At 44.6% G+C, this 19,184-nt stretch overlaps 1 protein-coding gene across 2 annotated transcripts in view; it reads left to right on the top strand.

Annotated features, from left to right (window-relative positions):
- The window catches only part of LOC109416238 (protein qui-1), a 378,767-nt gene that overhangs the window by 239,594 nt on the left and 119,989 nt on the right, over positions 1-19,184 (top strand). For both annotated transcript variants that reach the window (XR_009997894.1, XM_062852727.1), the window contains exon 10: positions 2,540-2,740. Coding sequence is in view for 1 of the 2 variants with exons in the window: in XM_062852727.1 (XP_062708711.1) it covers positions 2,540-2,740 (201 nt within the window). In the remaining variant the exon portion in view is untranslated. The remainder of the gene's footprint in view (positions 1-2,539; positions 2,741-19,184) is intronic.

Genomic DNA, 19,184 nt, shown 5'->3' with positions numbered 1-19,184 from the left:
TGTGCTGGTACCAATTGCACTGAGATCCAAATGAATAAGGGCTGGGACACTCCACTTATTCTCAAAGTGCAATTCTAGCAGCTCATACATTTTGGATCAATAACGGCGCCGGCCACGTCCTTATAGTCAGTTGGGAAGGGAAAGGAATGTTAGAGTGTGCTGGTTGTTGCTACTAAAGACCGAGATCACCTCTGCATCCCCACAACCAGCACGGACTGGGGTATTTGTTAGACTGCAAGGATGGGAGATCTGGGAGTCACCGTTGGGTCGGTGATGCGATCCATGGATATGGGGTTATTTATAGTGTTCGTAAGGTGATAGATTGTGTGGTGAATGAGGTGAATAAGGTCAAGCGGCACAGCACGCTTTGGTTGCATAACTTGTAGGCGGTATATTCACTGTGCTGTGAGTGGAAATTGGGAGGGAGGGAAACGACTTTTTTCGAATTCGTTTCTGGTTCTAGCGATGGCTATGAACATATGAATATACATGAGTTGTATATATAGAGAGAGAGAGAGAGAGAGAGAGAGAGAGAGAGAGAGAGAGAGAGAGAGAGAGAGAGGAAGTGGATAGAAAGATACAAAGTAGGATGAAAGGGACGGGCCAGGGATTGAATCCATGACCTTCTGCATATGAATCAGAAGCGGTAGCCACTAGACGACCAAGCCATATCAAAGACATGCAGACGTAACATCGACAAAATCTCCATCCCATATGTTCCAGGATTCTGATTACTTCTGCCTTCGGAAAAAACGTACGGTTGGTCAAGGACTTACATTTGATGGGCCATAGGATTCGAGATTCAATTGAGTAGGAGGCGCTAGAAAGCTAAATTTAATTTATCTCAGGATCATAATAATTCAAAGAGATGGTCTTTCTGGTGGTAAGAATGAAGGTCGTAAGAATGTAGAACCATCTAATCCGAAGCACTTTGCCCATGAACGCCAACCTCGACGATAGATCTAGAGCTCTTGAACGTTATATCGAAAGAAATACAAACTGATCCAGGTAAGTTATGGCAAATCAATACCAGAACTAAGATGTAAAATGTAGTAATTATCCATCTAAAGTACCTTGTCTGTCCAGAACACTAGACAGTTGCAGTAAATCTAGATCTAACACTAAGGCCTACAAATTTACTTACCTTACCGGTCAGACTAAGGTCTGGGTGCCCTCTACTGTACGTAGGAGCCGTCTCCATTCTCCTCGGTCCATGACTGTGCATCTTCAGTCCTGCACTCTGCGAAGGGTTCGCAGATCGTCCTCCGCTTGGTCGACCCACCTAGCTCGCTGCGCACCACGTCTTCTTGTAACGTTCATATGACGATTTAAGTCGGGTTGTTATCTGACATCTTGATGACGTGACCCACGATGTCGAAGTTGCGGGGATGTAATTCGTCGTAGATTGTCCTGCCACATCCTGCGAAACCAAGTGACTTACAATTCCATCTTCCAAGATTCCAATCGCAATCTTTTTTTCGTCGCGTAGGTTCTTGCCGACTGTATCGAGTCGTATTTTCTCCTATGTTATTCGTAATGGGCATTTTTACGGGTGGCTTATTGGGCCTACGTCAACACTCCTGTCTCGCCGGAAGGCCATCACCAGTTTTATTTAACGTCCCAACCAACACTGGAACGACCACGCTGATGGGGCTACCATTTTGGATCAAGCTGGGCGTGATGCAGCATTTCTTACTCAGCCGCTGGATGCCAGAACAAACGCTGCTTGAGCCGCACCTCCTTGGTGAACAGACGCTCAGGTCGTAACTCCTCAATCTAGCTGAAGTCAGAAGGACAACAGTGCCCAGGCTGCACTACCACTTAAGCACACAACTCTTAGCTGGCGGTCTTTGTCGTCGCTTGACCCGTGGAAGCAAGAGGTAGGAACTTATGATGACCAGAGCTATGTTGAATGCTATCCTTATCGACTCACCGTTTTGCAGCCTGAAGAGCAAGGTCGCTAGGGTATGAAAAGGGCCGCCACAATGGTCGTCTTTCGTTTTAATCGAGTTTTCTTGGGCACAAATCAGGAAATTTTCCAAACATATTTTTACTGAAATAGCTACTCGTTGCTTTCCTGCATGCTGTGAAAATTGAGTAATATTTTCAGATCGCTGCGCTTGGCGTGTCTTCAGATCTGTGCTCAAGAATATGTCATAAAAAAAGATGTGATGTATTTCCTGTAAATTGTATAAAGAAATGGGAAGATATGTAACTCTTAAAATGATAATATTATATTTGTATTTATATTAGTTAATAAGATTAGTATTTAGATGGCGTAGTTTTTCTACTTCACCAACGACTGATTCTACACTTGATTTTAAGCCATGTCCCCACTGTGCGATGGATTGGAACACAACACGGCAATTCTAATCAACTTTTTTTTTCTCCTTTTACAAATGCTACCTCTCCACTCGCCGATCCGCATCCCAATCCGAACGTGTGTAAACTCCATTTTAAAATTTAATCCCCCATGTCATCCCATCATGACGGAATCCCGCCGTTTGACGCCTCCGCCTCCGCTGAACCGTTTTTGCAGGAGCCCTTTTGCGGGAGAAACTAATGTCCGGAAAGTTGCTCATCGTTTGGCGGCACAGCATCTGCTCGGAAATCACCAAAGTGCGCTACATGACACCGGATATCTCCCGGGCGGTCCATTCGGAAATTGTGAATTTGTTCTTCCCGCCGGATAGCGAGGAGAGCGACGAGATTTCCAGTGCACAAAACAGCAGAAAATCGAGTAAGTACTTACTACTGTATAGTTACTACTACTACACATACTTTCACTATGAAGGGCTTAGCTGAAGCTGACGATGGCAGTTTGAGATTAGTTGCGACGGGTTTTGCATGAGAGGTTAGTAATTTGAAAAGTTGATAGTCCTTTGTGTGGATGCGAGTATGACGTTGTGGCATTTTAATTTTTAACCTATCGTGCGGTATTTCTGCAAACTGGAACGCTTGGACGACAGAGGATCGCTACTTTATTATGAGGCCAAATAATATCCATGATGGACTCAACTTGCTTGAACATAGAGCATCATCGTGCTTGAGGTATGGAATATGTATGCCAAAAAGTATAATTGTCGGAGAAAGTTATCTGTGAAGCATCGCGGAACTGGGATAGCATGCTTTTCCTAGTATGGCAACATTCCAAGAAAAAAGATTATAGGAAGAACCGAAAAAGGGTAACAAGTTAAAGAGAGTGATATATGGAAAGCAATTAGTTAAGAATATCCCAAATTAAACAGTTGCTACAATTTTATGTCATTCCTCGAGCCAACGATGCAATTGTTTAATACCCATGAAATTCCGGAATCCAGAACCGATAAAAAAAACTATGGATGCCTCACAACTACAACAACTTGCCAAACGGACGGGTGTCGACTTTTCTGATTAAAAGAAAACCATGTGACAATCCTGATACAGCCCGAAAGGATTCACACACAATGGAAAGCAACAAAAGTAGCCTCACAGTCTAACGACTACTACTGTCAGCTGTGAAGGGCACCGAGAGATTCCGAAAGCTCCGGGGTATGATCCTTTTTCTTGAATTTTATTTCCACCAGTCGACCGGATTCCACTTCCGCCCCGGGTCCGTCTGTGTGTACATACCGTGTGACACTAACTGCATTCGAGTTCCGATTTCTTTTTTTTTTCTTTTGTCATCCGAACCGTTCCTTCTCGGAATTTTACGACTTCCTTTCATCGTTTGCCGTGTATTTGTTCCTTGTCTAGCCCGGCAGCATTGCTATTTGAATTTGCTTTGTTTTGAGATACAAATAATCTTGTTTGTTGAATATTTGCTCACGGTGTCATGTTGGATGTGCTAGATGTGACTCAAGGTTGGGAGACAATTTACAAACCAAAATGAGCTTCCTGGAAGAATAGTCTGTCCCAGTTGGGCTACTAATCCACATGACCCAGTTCGGGATTCAGACTAGCTCAACGGTGGTACCTACCTATTACTTTTCTTGGAATACCTTTTCCAGGAAAACCATTACTCAGGAGTGACATGCCTCGGAATGTGTGATTTCCCGGAAACTTTTGGGATTGCTGTGTCCATTGAAAAGTTGTCGGATCACGTGCCGTGATGATGAATGAAAACGCCAATCGGACTTAAATTCTTTCAATTTTTAACCGTATAACCTAATATATAGCTCTATTGTCTACTACGGCACAAGGTGAGCGATAACAATTAACAGCTGAATAAACCTCAGGATTCCGGGAAAACCACTCTTCAGGTTGCGAAAGGACCCCTCTCAGAATTCTCACAAGGGAAGTTTACGATGGTGTCCTCCGGGGCTTTCAACCGGACTATTTTTGTTGGATTCTACATGGGGAAGTATAATTTGACCCAAAACCTTTCGAGAGATGGGCCAGTAGTGTAGCCAGGAGGGGCCTCCAAAGAGGCAAATTTGACAATATCTAGATTGAGTTTAAATAAGGGCGAATGTAACATGAGAGAATTCTCTTCATCGACTCTCTCTTCTTCAAATTAAAGTGACAAGATGCAAGTATTGTTGAACTTTTTGGTCATAAATCGCTAGGTTGCTATGCAATCTAGCGTCTAAGTGTAAAAAAGTTCGATTGAATTTGCATCTTGTCACTTTAATTTGCAAAAGAGAGAGTCGGTGAAGAGAACTCTCTCATGTTACTTTCGCCCTTATTTAAACTCAATCTAGATATGTTACAATAAAGTGTTACCTAATTTTCATCCCGGCAAAACCTAAGGGTAATTGCATTTGATACGTATTTGATTTTTATCAATAATGTCACATTTGGTCAAAATTGACCCTTGGAGGTCCCCTCCTGGCTACACCACTATCTATCACCCGAAGAGCTTCGAATTTAATAATATTTTCACTTGAAGAATCTAACAAAAATAGTCCGGATAAAATCATGGCACTGGGAGATTAGGCAAAATATAACTCCACATAAAGGAAACCCTCTCAGGATTCAGGTAAAAGATTCAGGGAGGATATTTCTCTGGATTCAGAGTAAATCCTTCTCAAGCTTCTCAGGAGAATTTGAGGGGATTCCCCCAAAATCCTGAAAGCAATTCTCTCAGAATTCTGAAAGGCATTCTCTAAGAATCCTAAGAGGAATTCTCTCAGAATCCTGACAGGGATTCTCTCAGAATCCTGAGAGGGATTCTCTCAAAATCCTGAGAGGGATTCTCTCAAAATCCTGAGAGGGATTCTCCGAGAATCCTGAGAGGGATTCTCCCAGAATCCTGAGAGGGATTCTCCCAGAATCCTGAGAGGGATTCTCCCAGAATCCTGAGAGGGATTCTCCCAGAATCCTGAGAGGGATTCTCCCAGAATCCTGAGAGGGATTCTCCCAGAATCCTGAGAGGGATTCTCCCAGAATCCTGAGAGGGATTCTCCCAGAATCCTGAGAGGGATTCTCCCAGAATCCTGAGAGGGAATCTCCCAGAATCCTGAGACGGATTCTCCCAGAATCCTGAGACGGATTCTCCCAGAATCCTGAGACGGATTCTCCCAGAATCCTGAGACGGATTCTCCCAGAATCCTGAGACGGATTCTCCCAGAATCCTGAGACGGATTCTCCCAGAGTCCTGAGACGGATTCTCCCAGAATCCTGAGACGGATTCTCCCAGAATCCTGAGACGGATTCTCCCAGAATCCTGAGACGGATTCTCCCAGAATCCTGAGACGGATTCTCCCAGAATCCTGAGACGGATTCTCCCAGAATCCTGAGACGGATTCTCCCAGAATCCTGAGACGGATTCTCCCAGAATCCTGAGACGGATTCTCCCAGAATCCTGAGAGGGATTCTCCCAGAATCCTGAGAGAAATTCTCTGAGAATCCTCGGAGGGATTTTCTCATAATCCTGAGAGGGATTCTTTCAGAATCCTGAGAGGGATTCTTTCAGAATCCTGAGAGGGATTCTCCCAGAATCCTGAGAGGGATTCTTTCAGAATCCTGAGAGGGATTCTTTCAGAACCATGAGAGGGATTCATTCAGAATCCTGAGAGGGGTTCTTTCAGAATCCTGAGAGGGATTCTTTAAGAATTCTGAGAGGGGTTCTTTAAGAATCCTGAGAGGGGTTCTTTCAGAATCATGAGAGCGATTCTCTCAGAATCATGAGAGGGATTCTCTCAGAATCCTGAGAGGGATTCTTTCAGAATCCTGAGAGGGATTCTTTTAGAATCCTGAGAGGGATTCTTTAAGAATCCTGAGAGGGATTCTCTCAGAATCCTGAGAGGGATTCTCTCAGAATCCTGAGAGGGATTCTCTCAGAATCCTGAGAGGGATTCTTTCAGAATCCTGAGAGGGATTCATTAAGAATCCTGAAAGGGATTCTTTCAGAATCCTGAGTGGGATTCTTTAAGAATCCTGGAGGGATTCTCTCAGAATCCTGAGAGGGATTCTCTCAGAATGCTGAGAGGGATTCTCTCAGAATCCTGAGAGGGATTCTCTCAGAATCCTGAGAGGAATTCTCGCACAATCCTGAGAGGGATTCTCTCAGAATCCTGAGAGGGATTCTCTCAGAATCCTGAGAGGGATTCTCTCAGAATCCTGAGAGGGATTCTCTCAGAATCCTGAGAGGGATTCTCTCAGAAACCTGAGAGGGATTCTCTCAGAATCCTGAGAGGGATTCTCTCAGAATCCTGAGAGGGATTCTCTCAGAATCCTGAGAGGGATTCTCCCAGAATCCTGAGAGGGATTCTCTCATAATCCTGAGAGGGATTCTCTCAGAATCCTGAGAGGGATTCTCTCAGAATCCTGAGAGGGATTCTCTCAGAATCCTGAGAGGGATTCTCTCAGAATCCTGAGAGGGATTCTCTCAGAATCCTGAGAGGGATTCTCTCAGAATCCTGAGAGGGATTCTTTCAGAATCCTGAGAGGGATTCTCTCAGAAACTGAGAGGGATTCTCTCAGAATCCTGAGAGGGATTCTTTCAGAATCCTAAGAGTGATTCTCTCAGAATCCTAAGAGGGATTCTCTCAGAATCCTGAGAGGGATTCCCTCACAATCCTGATAGGGATTCTCTCAGAATCCTGAGAGGGATTCCCTCCCAATCCTGAGAGGGATTCTCTCCCAATTCTGAGAGGGATTCTCTCACAATTCTGATAGAAATTCTCTTACAATCCTGAGAGGGATTCTCTCAGAATCCTGAGAGGGATCCACTCAGAATCCTGAGGAGGATCCTCTTAGAATCCTGAGAGGAATCCTCTAAGAATCCTGAGAGGGATCCTCTCAGAATCCTGAGAGGGATCCTCTCAGAGTCCTGAGAGGGATCCTCTCAGAATTCTGAGAGGGATCCTCTCAGAATCCTGAGAGGGATCCTCTCAGAATCCTGAGAGGGATCCTCTCAGAATCCTGAGAGAGATTCTCTCAGAATCCTGAGAGGGATTCTCTCAGAATCCTGAAAGGGATTCCCTCAGAATCCTGAGAGAGATTCTCTCAGAATCCTGAGAGGGATTCTCTCAGAATCCTGAGAGGGATTCTCTCAGAATCCTGAGAGGGATTCTCTCAGAATCCAGAGAGGGATTCTTTCAGAATCCAGAGAGAGAGATACTCTCAGAATCCAGAGAGGGATTCTTTCAGAATCCAGAGAGGGATTCTCTCAGAATCTAGAGAGGGATTCGTTTAAAATCATGAGAGGGATTCTATCAGCATCCTGAAAGGGATTCTCTCAGAATCCTGAGAGGGATTCTCTCAGAATCCTGAGAGGGATTCTCTCAGAATCCTGAGAGGGATTCTCTCAGAATCCTGAGAGGGATTCTCTCAGAATCCTGAGAGGGATTCTCTCAGAATCCTGAGAGGGATTCTCTCAGAATCCTGAAAGGGATTCTCTCAGAATCCTGAGAGGGATTCTCTCAGAATCCTGAGAGGGATTCTCTCAGAATCCTGAGAGGGATTCTCTCAGAATCCTGACAGGGATTCTCTCAGAATGCCTGAGAGTGATTCTCTCAGAATCCTGAGAGTGATTCGCTCAGAATCCTGAGAGGGATTCTCTCAGAATCCTGAGTGGGATTCTCTCAGAATCCTGAGAGGGATTCTCTCAGAATCCAGAGTGGGATTCCTTCAGAATTCAGAGAGAGATACTCTCAGAATACAGAGAGCGATTCTCTCAGAATCCAGAGAGGGATTCTCTCACAATCTAGAGAGGGATTCTTTTAAAATCATGAGAGGGATTCTCTCAGCATCCTGAGAGGGATTCTCTCAGAATCCTGAGAGGGATTCTCTCAGAATCCTGAGAGGGATTCTCTCAGAATCCTGAGAGGGATTCTCTCAGAATCCTGAGAGGGATTCTCTCAGAATCCTGAGAGGGATTCTCTCAGAATCCTGAGAGTGATTCTCTCAGAATCGTGAGAGGGATTCTCTCAGAATCCTGAGAGGGATTCTCTCAGAATCCTGAGAGGGATCCTCTCAGAATCCTGAGAGGGATTCTCTCAGAATCCTGAGAGGGATTCTCTCAGAATCCTGAGAGGAATTCTCTCAGAATCCTGAGAGGGATTCTCTCAGAATCCTGAGAGGGATTCTCTCAGAATCCTGAGAGGGATTCTCTCAGAATCCTGAGAGGGATTCTCTCAGAATCCTGAGAGGGATTCTCTCAGAATCCTGAGAGGGATCCTCTCAGAATCCTGAGAGGGATCCTCTCAGAATCCTGAGAGAGATTCTCTCAGAATCCTGAGAGGGATTCTCTCAGAATCCTGGAAGGGATTCCCTCAGAATCCTGAGAGCGATTCTCTCAGAATCCTGAGAGGGATTCTCTCAGAATCCAGAGAGGGATTCTTTCAGAATCCAGAGAGAGAGATACTCTCAGAATCCAGAGAGGGATTCTTTCAGAATCCAGAGAGGGATTCTCTCAGAATCTAGAGAGGGATTCTTTTAAAATCATGAGAGGGATTCTATCAGCATCCTGAAAGGGATTCTCTCAGAATCCTGAGAGGGATTCTCTCAGAATCCTGAGAGGGATTCTCTCAGAATCCTGAGAGGGATTCTCTCAGAATCCTGAGAGGGATTCTCTCAGAATCCTGAGAGGGATTCTCTCAGAATCCTGAGAGGGATTCTCTCAGAATCCTGAGAGGGATTCTCTCAGAATCCTGAGAGGGATTCTCTCAGAATCCTGAGAGGGATTCTCTCAGAATCCTGAGAGGGATTCTCTCAGAATCCTGAGAGGGATTCTCTCAGAATCCTGAGAGTGATTCTCTCAGAATCCTGAGAGTGATTCTCTCAGAATCCTGAGAGGGATTCTCTCAGAATCCTGAGAGGGATTCTCTCAGAATCCAGAAATGGATTCCTTCAGAATTCAGAGAGAGATACTCTCAGAATACAGAGAGCGATTCTCTCAGAATCCAGAGAGGGATTCTCTCACAATCTAGAGAGGGATTCTTTTAAAATCATGAGAGGGATTCTCTCAGCATCCTGAGAGGGATTCTCTCAAAATCTGAGAGGGATTATCTCAGAATCCAGAGAGGGATTCTCTCAGAATCTAGAGAGGAATTCTTTTAAAATCATGAGAGGGATTCTTATAAAATCATGAGAGTGATTCTCTCAGCATCCTGAGAGGGATTCTCTCAGAATCCTGAGAGGAATTCTCTCAGAATACTGAGAGGGATTCTCTCAAAATCTGAGAGGGATTATCTCAGAATCCAGAGAGGGATTCTCTCAGAATCTAGAGAGGAATTCTTTTAAAATCATGAGAGGGATTCTCTCAGCATTCTGAGAGGGATTCTCTCAGAATCCTGAGAGGGATTCTCTAAGAATCCTGAGAGGGATTCTCTCAGAATCCTGAGAGGGATTCTCTCAGAATCCTGAGAGGGATTCTCTCAGAATCCTGAGAGGGATTCTCTCAGAATCCTGAGAAGGCTTCTCTCAGAATCCTGAGAGGGATTCTCTCAGAATCCTGAAAGGGATTCTCTCAGAATCCTGAGAGGGATTCTCTCAGAATCCTGAGAGGGATTCTCTCAGAATCCTGAGAGGGATTCTCCCAGAATCCTGAGAGGGATTCTCTCAGAATCCTGAGAGGGATTCTCTCAGAATCCTGAGTGGGATTCTCTCAGAATCCTGAGAGGGATTCTCTCAGAATCCTGAGAGGGATTCTCTCAGAATCCTGAGAGGGATTCTCTCAGAATCCTGAGGGGGATTCTCTCAGCATCCTGAGAGGGATTCTCTCAGCATCCTGAGAGGGATTCTCTCAGAATCTGAGAGGGATTCTCTCAGAATCCTGAGAGGCATTCTCTCAGAATCCTAAGAGGGGTTCTTTTAGAATCCTAAGAGTGATTCTCTCAGAATCCTAAGAGGGATTCTCTCACAATCCTGATAGGGATTCTCTCACAATCCTGAGAGGGATTCTCTCACAATTCTGAGAGGGATTCTCTCACAATCCTGAGAGGGATTCTCTCAGAATCCTGAGAGGGATTCTCTCAGAATCCTGAGAGGGATTCTCTCAGAATCCTGAGAGGGATTCTCTCAGAATCCTGAGAGGGATTCTCTCAGAATCCTGAGAGGGATTCTCTTAGAATCCTGAGAGGGATTCTCTCAGATTCCTGAGAGGGATTCTCTCAGAATCCTGAAAGGGATTCTCTCAGAATCCTGAGAGGGGTTCTCTCAGAATCCTGAGTGGGATTCTCTCAGAATCCTGAGAGGAATTCTCTCAGAATCCTGAGAGGAATTCTCTCAGAATCCTGAGAGGGATTCTCTCAGAATACTGAGAGGGATTCTATCAGAATCCTGAGAGGGATTCTCTCAGAATCCTGAGAGGGATTCTCTCAGAATCCTGAGAGGGATTCTCTCAGAATCCTGAGAGGGATTCTCTCAGAATCCTGAGAGGGATTCTCTCAGAATCCTGAGAGGGATTCTCTCAGAATCCTGAGAGGGATTCTCTCAGAATCCTGAGAGGGATTCTCTCAGAATCCTGAGAGGGATTCTCTCAGAATCCTGAGAGGGATTCTCTCAGAATCCTGAGAGGGATTCTCTCAGAATCCTGAGAGGGATTCTCTCAGAATCCTGAGAGGGATTCTCTCAGAATCCTGAGAGGGATTCTCTCAGAATCCTGAGGGGGATTCTCTCAGAATCCTGAGAGGGATTCTCTCAGAATCCTGAGAGGGATTCTCTCAGAACCCTGAGAGGGATTCTCTCAGATCCCTGAGAGGGATTCTCTCAGAATCCTGAGAGGGATTCTCTCAGAATCCTGAGAGGGATTCTCTCAGAATCCTGAGAGGGATTCCCGACTAGAAGATTCTAACAAAAATATAACATAATTATAACAAACTATGATATGTATAACTCATTGTGATATAATCATGTTTAACATCATTGGTGTTTACAAATATTAGAACTCAATTGTATCATATTATGTTATAAATGTTGTACAATAACTCATTGCGAAATAATTTAGTTCTGATTCTTTTTCATTCAGAACATCATCTTACACAATTGTATCAAAATATGATAGAAAATCGTTTTTTGAAGCTAAAATTTATATCATATTGTGTTATAATTTTGTTCTGATTATAACAAAATAGGTTATTATTTTGATTAGACCGGTGTACTTTTTGTTACACTTTTAATTATTTTAACATCATCCTGCATCTAGTTTATAACAAAATAAGTTATAGAAAAATTTCATATCATCATAACACAATGTGTTATAAACTTGATATATTTTTCTAGTCGGGTTCTCTCAGAATCCTGAGAGGGATTCTCTCAGAATCCTGAGAGGGATTCTCTCAGAATCCTGAGAGGGATTCTCTCAGAATCCTGAGAGGGATTCTCTCAGAATCCTGAGAGGGATTCTCTCAGAATCCTGAGAGGGATTCTCTCAGAATCCTGAGAGGGATTCTCTCAGAATCCTGAGAGGGATTCTCTCAGAATCCTGAGAGGGATTCTCTCAGAATCCTGAGAGGGATTCTCTCAGAATCCTGAGAGGGATTCTCTCAGAATTTTGAGAGGGATTCTCTCAGAATCCTGAGAGGGATTCTCTCAGAATCCTGAGAGGGATTCTCTCAGAATCCTGAGAGGGATTCTCTCAGAATCCTGAGAGGGATTCTCTCAGAATCCTGAGAGGGATTCTCTCAGAATCCTGAGAGGGATTCTCTCAGAATCCTGAGAGGGATTCTCTCAGAATCCAGAGAGGGATTCTTTCAGAATCCAGAGAGGGATTTTCTCAGAATCCTGAGAGGGATTCGCTCAGAATCCTGAGAGGGATTCTCTCAGAATCCTGAGAGGGATTCTCTCAGAATCCTGAGAGGGAATCTCTCAGAATCCTGAGAGCGATTCTCTCAGAATCCTGAGAGGGATTCTTTCAGAATCCTGAAAGGGGTCCTCTCAATATCCTGAAACGAATTCTCTTAGAACCCTTAAAGGGATTCACTCAAAATCCTGAGAGGGATTCTCTTTGAATCAGGATGAGAAAATCCCTCTCCGAACTCTGAGGCAATCCTTATCAGGTTTCTGAGATAACCCCTCTCAAGATTCTGAGAGTATCCCTCTCAGGATTCTGAGGGAATCCCTCTCAGAATTCTGAGAGAATCCCTGTCAGGATTCTGAGAGCATTCCTCTCAGGATTCTGAGAGAATCCCTCTCAGGATTCTGAGATAATCCCTCTCAGGGTTCTGAGAGAATCCCTCTCAGGGTTCTGAGAGAATCCCCTCATTCAGAGTGGGATTCAGGATTCGAAGAGGATCCCTCTCAGGATTCTGGGAGAATACACCTCTGCATCCTGAGAGAGTCCCTCTCAGAATTCTGAGAGTATCCTTCTCAGGATTCTAAGAGAATCCCTCTCATGTTTTGAGATAATTCCTCTTTGAGAATTTCTCTCAGAGAATCCCTCTCAGGATTCTAAGAGAATCCCTCTCAGGATTCTGAGTGAATCCCTCTCAGCATTCTGACAGACTACGTCCCAGGATTCTCACAGACAACCTCTCAGGATTTCCTCTCACGATTTTAAAAGAACCCCTCTCAGGATTCTGAGAGAATCCCTCTCAGGATTCTGAGAGAATCCTTCTCAAGATTCTGAGAGAATCCCTCTCAGGATTATGAGAGAATCCCTCTCAGGATTCTGAGAGAATCCCTCTCAGGATTCCGAGAGAATCCCTCTCAGGATTCTGAGAGAATCCCTCTCAGGATTCTGAGAGAATCCCTCTCAGGATTCTGCGAGAATCCCTCTCAGGATCCTGTGAGAATCCCTGTCAGGATTCTGATAGAACCCCTGCAGGATTCTGAGAGAGTCTCTCTCAGGATTCTGAGAGAATCCCTCTCAGAATTCTGAGAGAATCCCTCTCAGGATTCTGAAAGGATCCCTCTCATCTCAGGATTTTGAAAGAATCCCTCTCAGGATTCTGAGAGCATCCCTCTCAGGATTCTGAGACAATCACTCTCAGAATTCTGAATGAATCTCTCTCAGGATTCTGAGAGAATCCCTCTCAGGATTTTGAGAGAATCCCTCTCAGGATTCTGAGAGAATCCCTCTCAGGATTCTGAGAGAATCTCTCTCCGGATTCTGAGAGAGTCCCTCTCAGGATTCTGAGAGAATCCCTCTCAGGATTCTGAGAGAATCCCTATCAGGATTCTGAGAGAATCACTCTCAGAATTCTGAGAGAATCCCTCTCAGGAGTCTGAGAGAATCCCTCTCAGGATTCTGAGAGAATCCCTCTCAGGATTCTGAGAGAATCCCTCTCAGGATTCTGAGAGAATCCCTCTCAGGATTCTGAGAGAATCCCTCTCAGGATTCTGAGAGAATCCCTCTCAGGATTCTGAGAGAATCCCTCTCAGGATTCTGAGAGAATCCCTCTCAGGATTCTGAGAGAATCCCTCTCAGGATTCTGAGAGATTCCCTCTCAGGATTCTGAGAGAATCCCTCTCAGGATTCTGAGAGATTCCCTCTCAAGATTCAGAGATAATCCCTTTAAGAATTCTGAGAGGGACTCTTTCGGAGTACTAATAGAGATTTTCCCGGAATTCTGAGAGGGATTCTACCAGATGCTCCCAGAATCCAGGGAGAAGTTCTCATAGCATCTTGAGAGATATTCTAGCTTATTTCTGAGAGGGACTTTTCTAGAATCCTGAAAGAAATTTATCTAGAATCGTCAAAGGGATTCTTCCATAATTTTGAGAAGGATTCTCTCAGAATCCTGAAAGAAATAATCCTACAATACTGAGAGGAGTTCTTCCAGGATCTTGAGAGAAGTTTTTCTCTCAGAATGCTGAGAGGGATTCTCTCAGAATCCTGAGAGGGATTCTCTCAGAATCCTGAGAGGAATTCTCGCACAATCCTGAGAGGGATTCTCTCAGAATCCTGAGAGGGATTCTCTCAGAATCCTGAGAGGGATTCTCTCAGAATCCTGAGAGGGATTCTCTCAGAATCCTGAGAGGGATTCTCTCAGAGTCCTGAGAGGGATTCTCTCAGAATCCTGAGAGGGATTCTCTCAGAATCCTGAGAGGGATTCTCTCAGAATCCTGAGAGGGATTCTCCCAGAATCCTGAGAGGGATTCTCTCATAATCCTGAGAGGGATTCTCTCAGAATCCTGAGAGGGATTCTCTCAGAATCCTGAGAGGGATTCTCTCAGAATCCTGAGAGGGATTCTCTCAGAATCCTGAGAGGGATTCTCTCAGAAACTGAGAGGGATTCTCTCAGAATCCTGAGAGGGATTCTTTCAGAATCCTAAGAGTGATTCTCTCAGAATCCTAAGAGGGATTCTCTCAGAATCCTGAGAGGGATTCTCTCACAATCCTGATAGGGATTCTCTCAGAATCCTGAGAGGGATTCCCTCCCAATCCTGAGAGGGATTCTCTCCCAATTCTGAGAGGGATTCTCTCACAATTCTGATAGAAATTCTCTTACAATCCTGAGAGGGATTCTCTCAGAATCCTGAGAGGGATCCACTCAGAATCCTGAGGAGGATCCTCTTAGAATCCTGAGAGGAATCCTCTAAGAATCCTGAGAGGGATCCTCTCAGAATCCTGAGAGGGATCCTCTCAGAGTCCTGAGAGGGATCCTCTCAGAATTCTGAGAGGGATCCTCTCAGAATCCTGAGAGGGATTCTCTCAGAATCCAGAGAGGGATTCTTTCAGAATCCAGAGAGAGAGATACTCTCAGAATCTAGAGAGGGATTCTTTCAGAATCCAGAGAGGGATTCTCTCAGAATTCTGAGAGGGATTCTCTCAGAATCCTGAGAGAGATTCTCTCAGAATCCTGAGAGGGATTCTCTCAGAATTCTGAGAGGGATTCTCTCAGAATCCTGAGAGGGATTCTCTCAGAATCCAGAGAGGGATTCTTTCAGAATCCAGAGAGAGAGATACTCTCAGAATCTAGAGAGGGATTCTTTCAGAATCCAGAGAGGGATTCTCTCAGAATCTAGAGAGGGATTCGTTTAAAATCATGAGAGGGATTCTATCAGCATCCTGAAAGGGATTCTCTCAGAATCCTGAGAGGGATTCTCTCAGAATCCTGAGAGGGATTCTCTCAGAATCCTGAGAGGGATTCTCTCAGAATCCTGAGAGGGATTCTCTCAGAATCCTGAGAGGGATTCTCTCAGAATCCTGAGAGGGATTCTCTCAGAATCCTGAGAGGGATTCTCTCAGAATCCTGAAAGGGATTCTCTCAGAATCCTGAGAGGGATTCTCTCAGAATCCTGAGAGGGATTCTCTCAGAATCCTGAGAGGGATTCTCTCAGAATCCTGACAGGGATTCTCTCAGAATGCCTGAGAGTGATTCTCTCAGAATCCTGAGAGTGATTCTCTCAGAATCCTGAGAGGGATTCTCTCAGAATCCTGAGTGGGATTCTCTCAGAATCCTGAGAGGGATTCTCTCAGAATCCAGAGTGGGATTCCTTCAGAATTCAGAGAGAGATACTCTCAGAATACAGAGAGCGATTCTCTCAGAATCCAGAGAGGGATTCTCTCACAATCTAGAGAGGGATTCTTTTAAAATCATGAGAGGGATTCTCTCAGCATCCTGAGAGGGATTCTCTCAGAATCCTGAGAGGGATTCTCTCAGAATCCTGAGAGGGATTCTCTCGGAATCCTGAGAGGGATTCTCTCAGAATCCTGAGAGGGATTCTCTCAGAATCCTGACAGGGATTCTCTCAGAATCCTGAGAGTGATTCTCTCAGAATCCTGAGAGTGATTCTCTCAGAATCCTGAGAGAGATTCTCTCAGAATCCTGAGAGGGATCCTCTCAGAATCCTGAGAGGGATTCTCTCAGAATCCTGAGAGGGATTCTCTCAGAATCCTGAGAGGAATTCTCTCAGAATCCTGAGAGGGATTCTCTCAGAATCCTGAGAGGGATTCTCTCAGAATCCTGAGAGGGATTCTCTCAGAATCCTGAGAGGGATTCTCTCAGAATCCTGAGAGGGATCCTCTCAGAATCCTGAGAGGGATCCTCTCAGAATTCTGAGAGGGATCCTCTCAGAATCCTGAGAGAGATTCTCTCAGAATCCTGAGAGGGATTCTCTCAGAATCCTGAAAGGGATTCCCTCAGAATCCTGAGAGAGATTCTCTCAGAATCCTGAGAGGGATTCTCTCAGAATCCAGAGAGGGATTCTTTCAGAATCCAGCGAGAGAGATACTCTCAGAATCCGGAGAGAGATTCTTTCAGAATCCAGAGAGGGATTCTCTCAGAATCTAGAGAGGGATTCTTTTAAAATCATGAGAGGGATTCTATCAGCATCCTGAAAGGGATTCTCTCAGAATCCTGAGAGGGATTCTCTCAGAATCCTGAGAGGGATTCTCTCAGAATCCTGAGAGGGATTCTCTCAGAATCCTGAGAGGGATTCTCTCAGAATCCTGAGAGGGATTCTCTCAGAATCCTGAGAGGGATTCTCTCAGAATCCTGAGAGGGATTCTCTCAGAATCCTGACAGGGATTCTCTCAGAATCCTGACAGGGATTCTCACAGGATCCTGAGAGGGATTCTCGCAGAATCCTGAGAGGGATTCTCTCAGAATCCTGAGAGGGATTCTCTCAGAATCCTGAGAGGGATTCTCTCAGAATCCTGAGAGGGATTCTCTCAGAATCCTGAGAGGGATTCTCTCAGAATCCTGAGAGGGATTCTCTCAGAATCCTGAGAGGGATTCTCTCAGAATACAGAGAGCGATTCTCTCAGAATCCAGAGAGGGATTCTCTCACAATCTAGAGAGGGATTCTTTTAAAATCATGAGAGGGATTCTCTCAGCATCCTGAGAGGGATTCTCTCAAAATCTGAGAGGGATTATCTCAGAATCCAGAGAGGGATTCTCTCAGAATCTAGAGAGGAATTCTTTTAAAATCATGAGAGGGATTCTTTTAAAATCATGAGAGTGATTCTCTCAGCATCCTGAGAGGGATTCTCTCAGAATCCTGAGAGGGATTCGCTCAGAATACTGAGAGGGATTCTCTCAAAATCTGAGAGGGATTATCTCAGAATCCAGAGAGGGATTCTCTCAGAATCTAGAGAGGAATTCTTTTAAAATCATGAGAGGGATTCTCTCAGCATTCTGAGAGGGATTCTCTCAGAATCCCAAGTTGGATTCACTCAGAATCCCAAGAGGGATTCTCTCAGAATCCCAAGAGGGATTCTCTCAGAATCCCAAGAGGGATTCTCTCAGAATCCCAAGAGGGATTCTCTCAGAATCCCAAGAGGGATTCTCTCAGAATCCCAAGAGGGATTCTCTCGGAATCCTGAGAGGAATTTTCTCAGAATCCCGGGGCTTCCCTCAGAATCCTGAGAGGGATTCTCTCAGAATCCTGAGTGGGATTCTCTCAGAATCCTGAGAGGGATTCTCTCAGAATCCTGAGAGGGATTCTTTCAGAATCCTGAGAGAGATTCTCTCAGAATCCTGAGAGGGATTCTTCCAGAATCCTGAGAGGGATTCTTTCAGAATCCTGAGAGGGATTCTTTCAGAATCCTGAGGAGGATTCTTTCAGAATCCTGAGAGGGATTCTTTCAGAATCCTGAGAGGGATTCTTTCAGAATCCTGAGAGGGATTCTTTCAGAATCCTGAGAGGGATTCTTTCAGAATCCTGAGAGGGATTCTTTCAGAATCCTGAGAGGGATTCTTTCAGAATCCTGAGAGGGATTCTTTCAGAATCTTGAGAGGGATTCTTTCATAATCCTGAGAGGGAATTTTTCAGAATCCTGAGAGGGATTCTTTCAGAATCCTCAGAGGGATTCTTTCAGAATTCTGAGAGGGATTCTTTCAGAATTCTGAGAGGGATTCTTTTAGAATCCTGAGAGGGATTCTTTCAGAATCTTGAGAGGGATTCTTTCAGAATCTTGAGAGGGATTCTTTCAGAATCCTGAGAGGGATTCTTTCAGAATCCTGAGAGGGATTCTCTCTGCATCCTGAGAGGGATACTCTAAGAGTCTTGAGAGGGATTCTCTCAGAATCCTGAGAGGGATTCTTTCAGAATACTGAGAGGGATTCTCGCAGATGCCTAAGAGGGATTCTCTCAGATTCCTGAGTGAGATTCTGTCAGAATCCTAAGAGGGATTCTCTTAGAACCCTGAGAAGGATTCTCTCGGAATCCTGAGTGGGATTCTATCGGAATCCTGAGAGGGAAACTATTAGAATCCTGAGAGGGTTTCTGTCAGAATCCTGAGAGGGGTTCATTTTGAATCCTGAGAGTGGTTCTCTCAGAATCCAATGAGGGATTCTTTCAGAATCCTGAGAGGGATTTTCTCAGAATCCTGAGAGGGATTTTCTCAGAAACTCAAGAGGGATTATCTCAGAACCCTAAGAGGGATTCTCTCAAAATCCCAAGATGGATTCTCTGAATCCTAAGAGGGATTCTCTCGTAATCCAAAGATGGATTCTCTGAGAACCTCTCAGAGGGTAATTCTTCCAGAATTGAGGGATTCTGAGAGGGATTCTGTCAGAACCTTAGGTGGATTTTATCAGTGTCTCAGTGTCAGTGGGATTCTCATTGAATCCTGAGAAGGATTCTGAGAAGGAAGCTATCTGAGAGAATGCCTTTCAGGATTCTGAGAGAATCCTTTTCAGGATTCTGAGAAAATCCTTTTCAGGATTCTGAGAGAATCTCTTTCAGGATTCTGAGAGAATCCGTTTCAGAATTCTGAGAGAATCCCTCTCAGGATTCTGACAGACTACCTCGCAGGATTCTGACAAAATCCCTCACTTGATTCAGAGAATCCTTTTCAGGATTTTGAAAGTATCCCTCTCAGTATTATGAGAGAATACGTCTCAGGATTATGAGAGTATTTCCCAGAT

This window comes from Aedes albopictus, chromosome 2 (assembly GCF_035046485.1).
Source record: "Aedes albopictus strain Foshan chromosome 2, AalbF5, whole genome shotgun sequence".
NCBI lineage: Eukaryota > Metazoa > Arthropoda > Insecta > Diptera > Culicidae > Aedes > Aedes albopictus.
The sequence above is the reverse complement of the archived record's forward strand: the minus strand, read 5'-3'. Positions and strand labels throughout refer to the sequence as shown.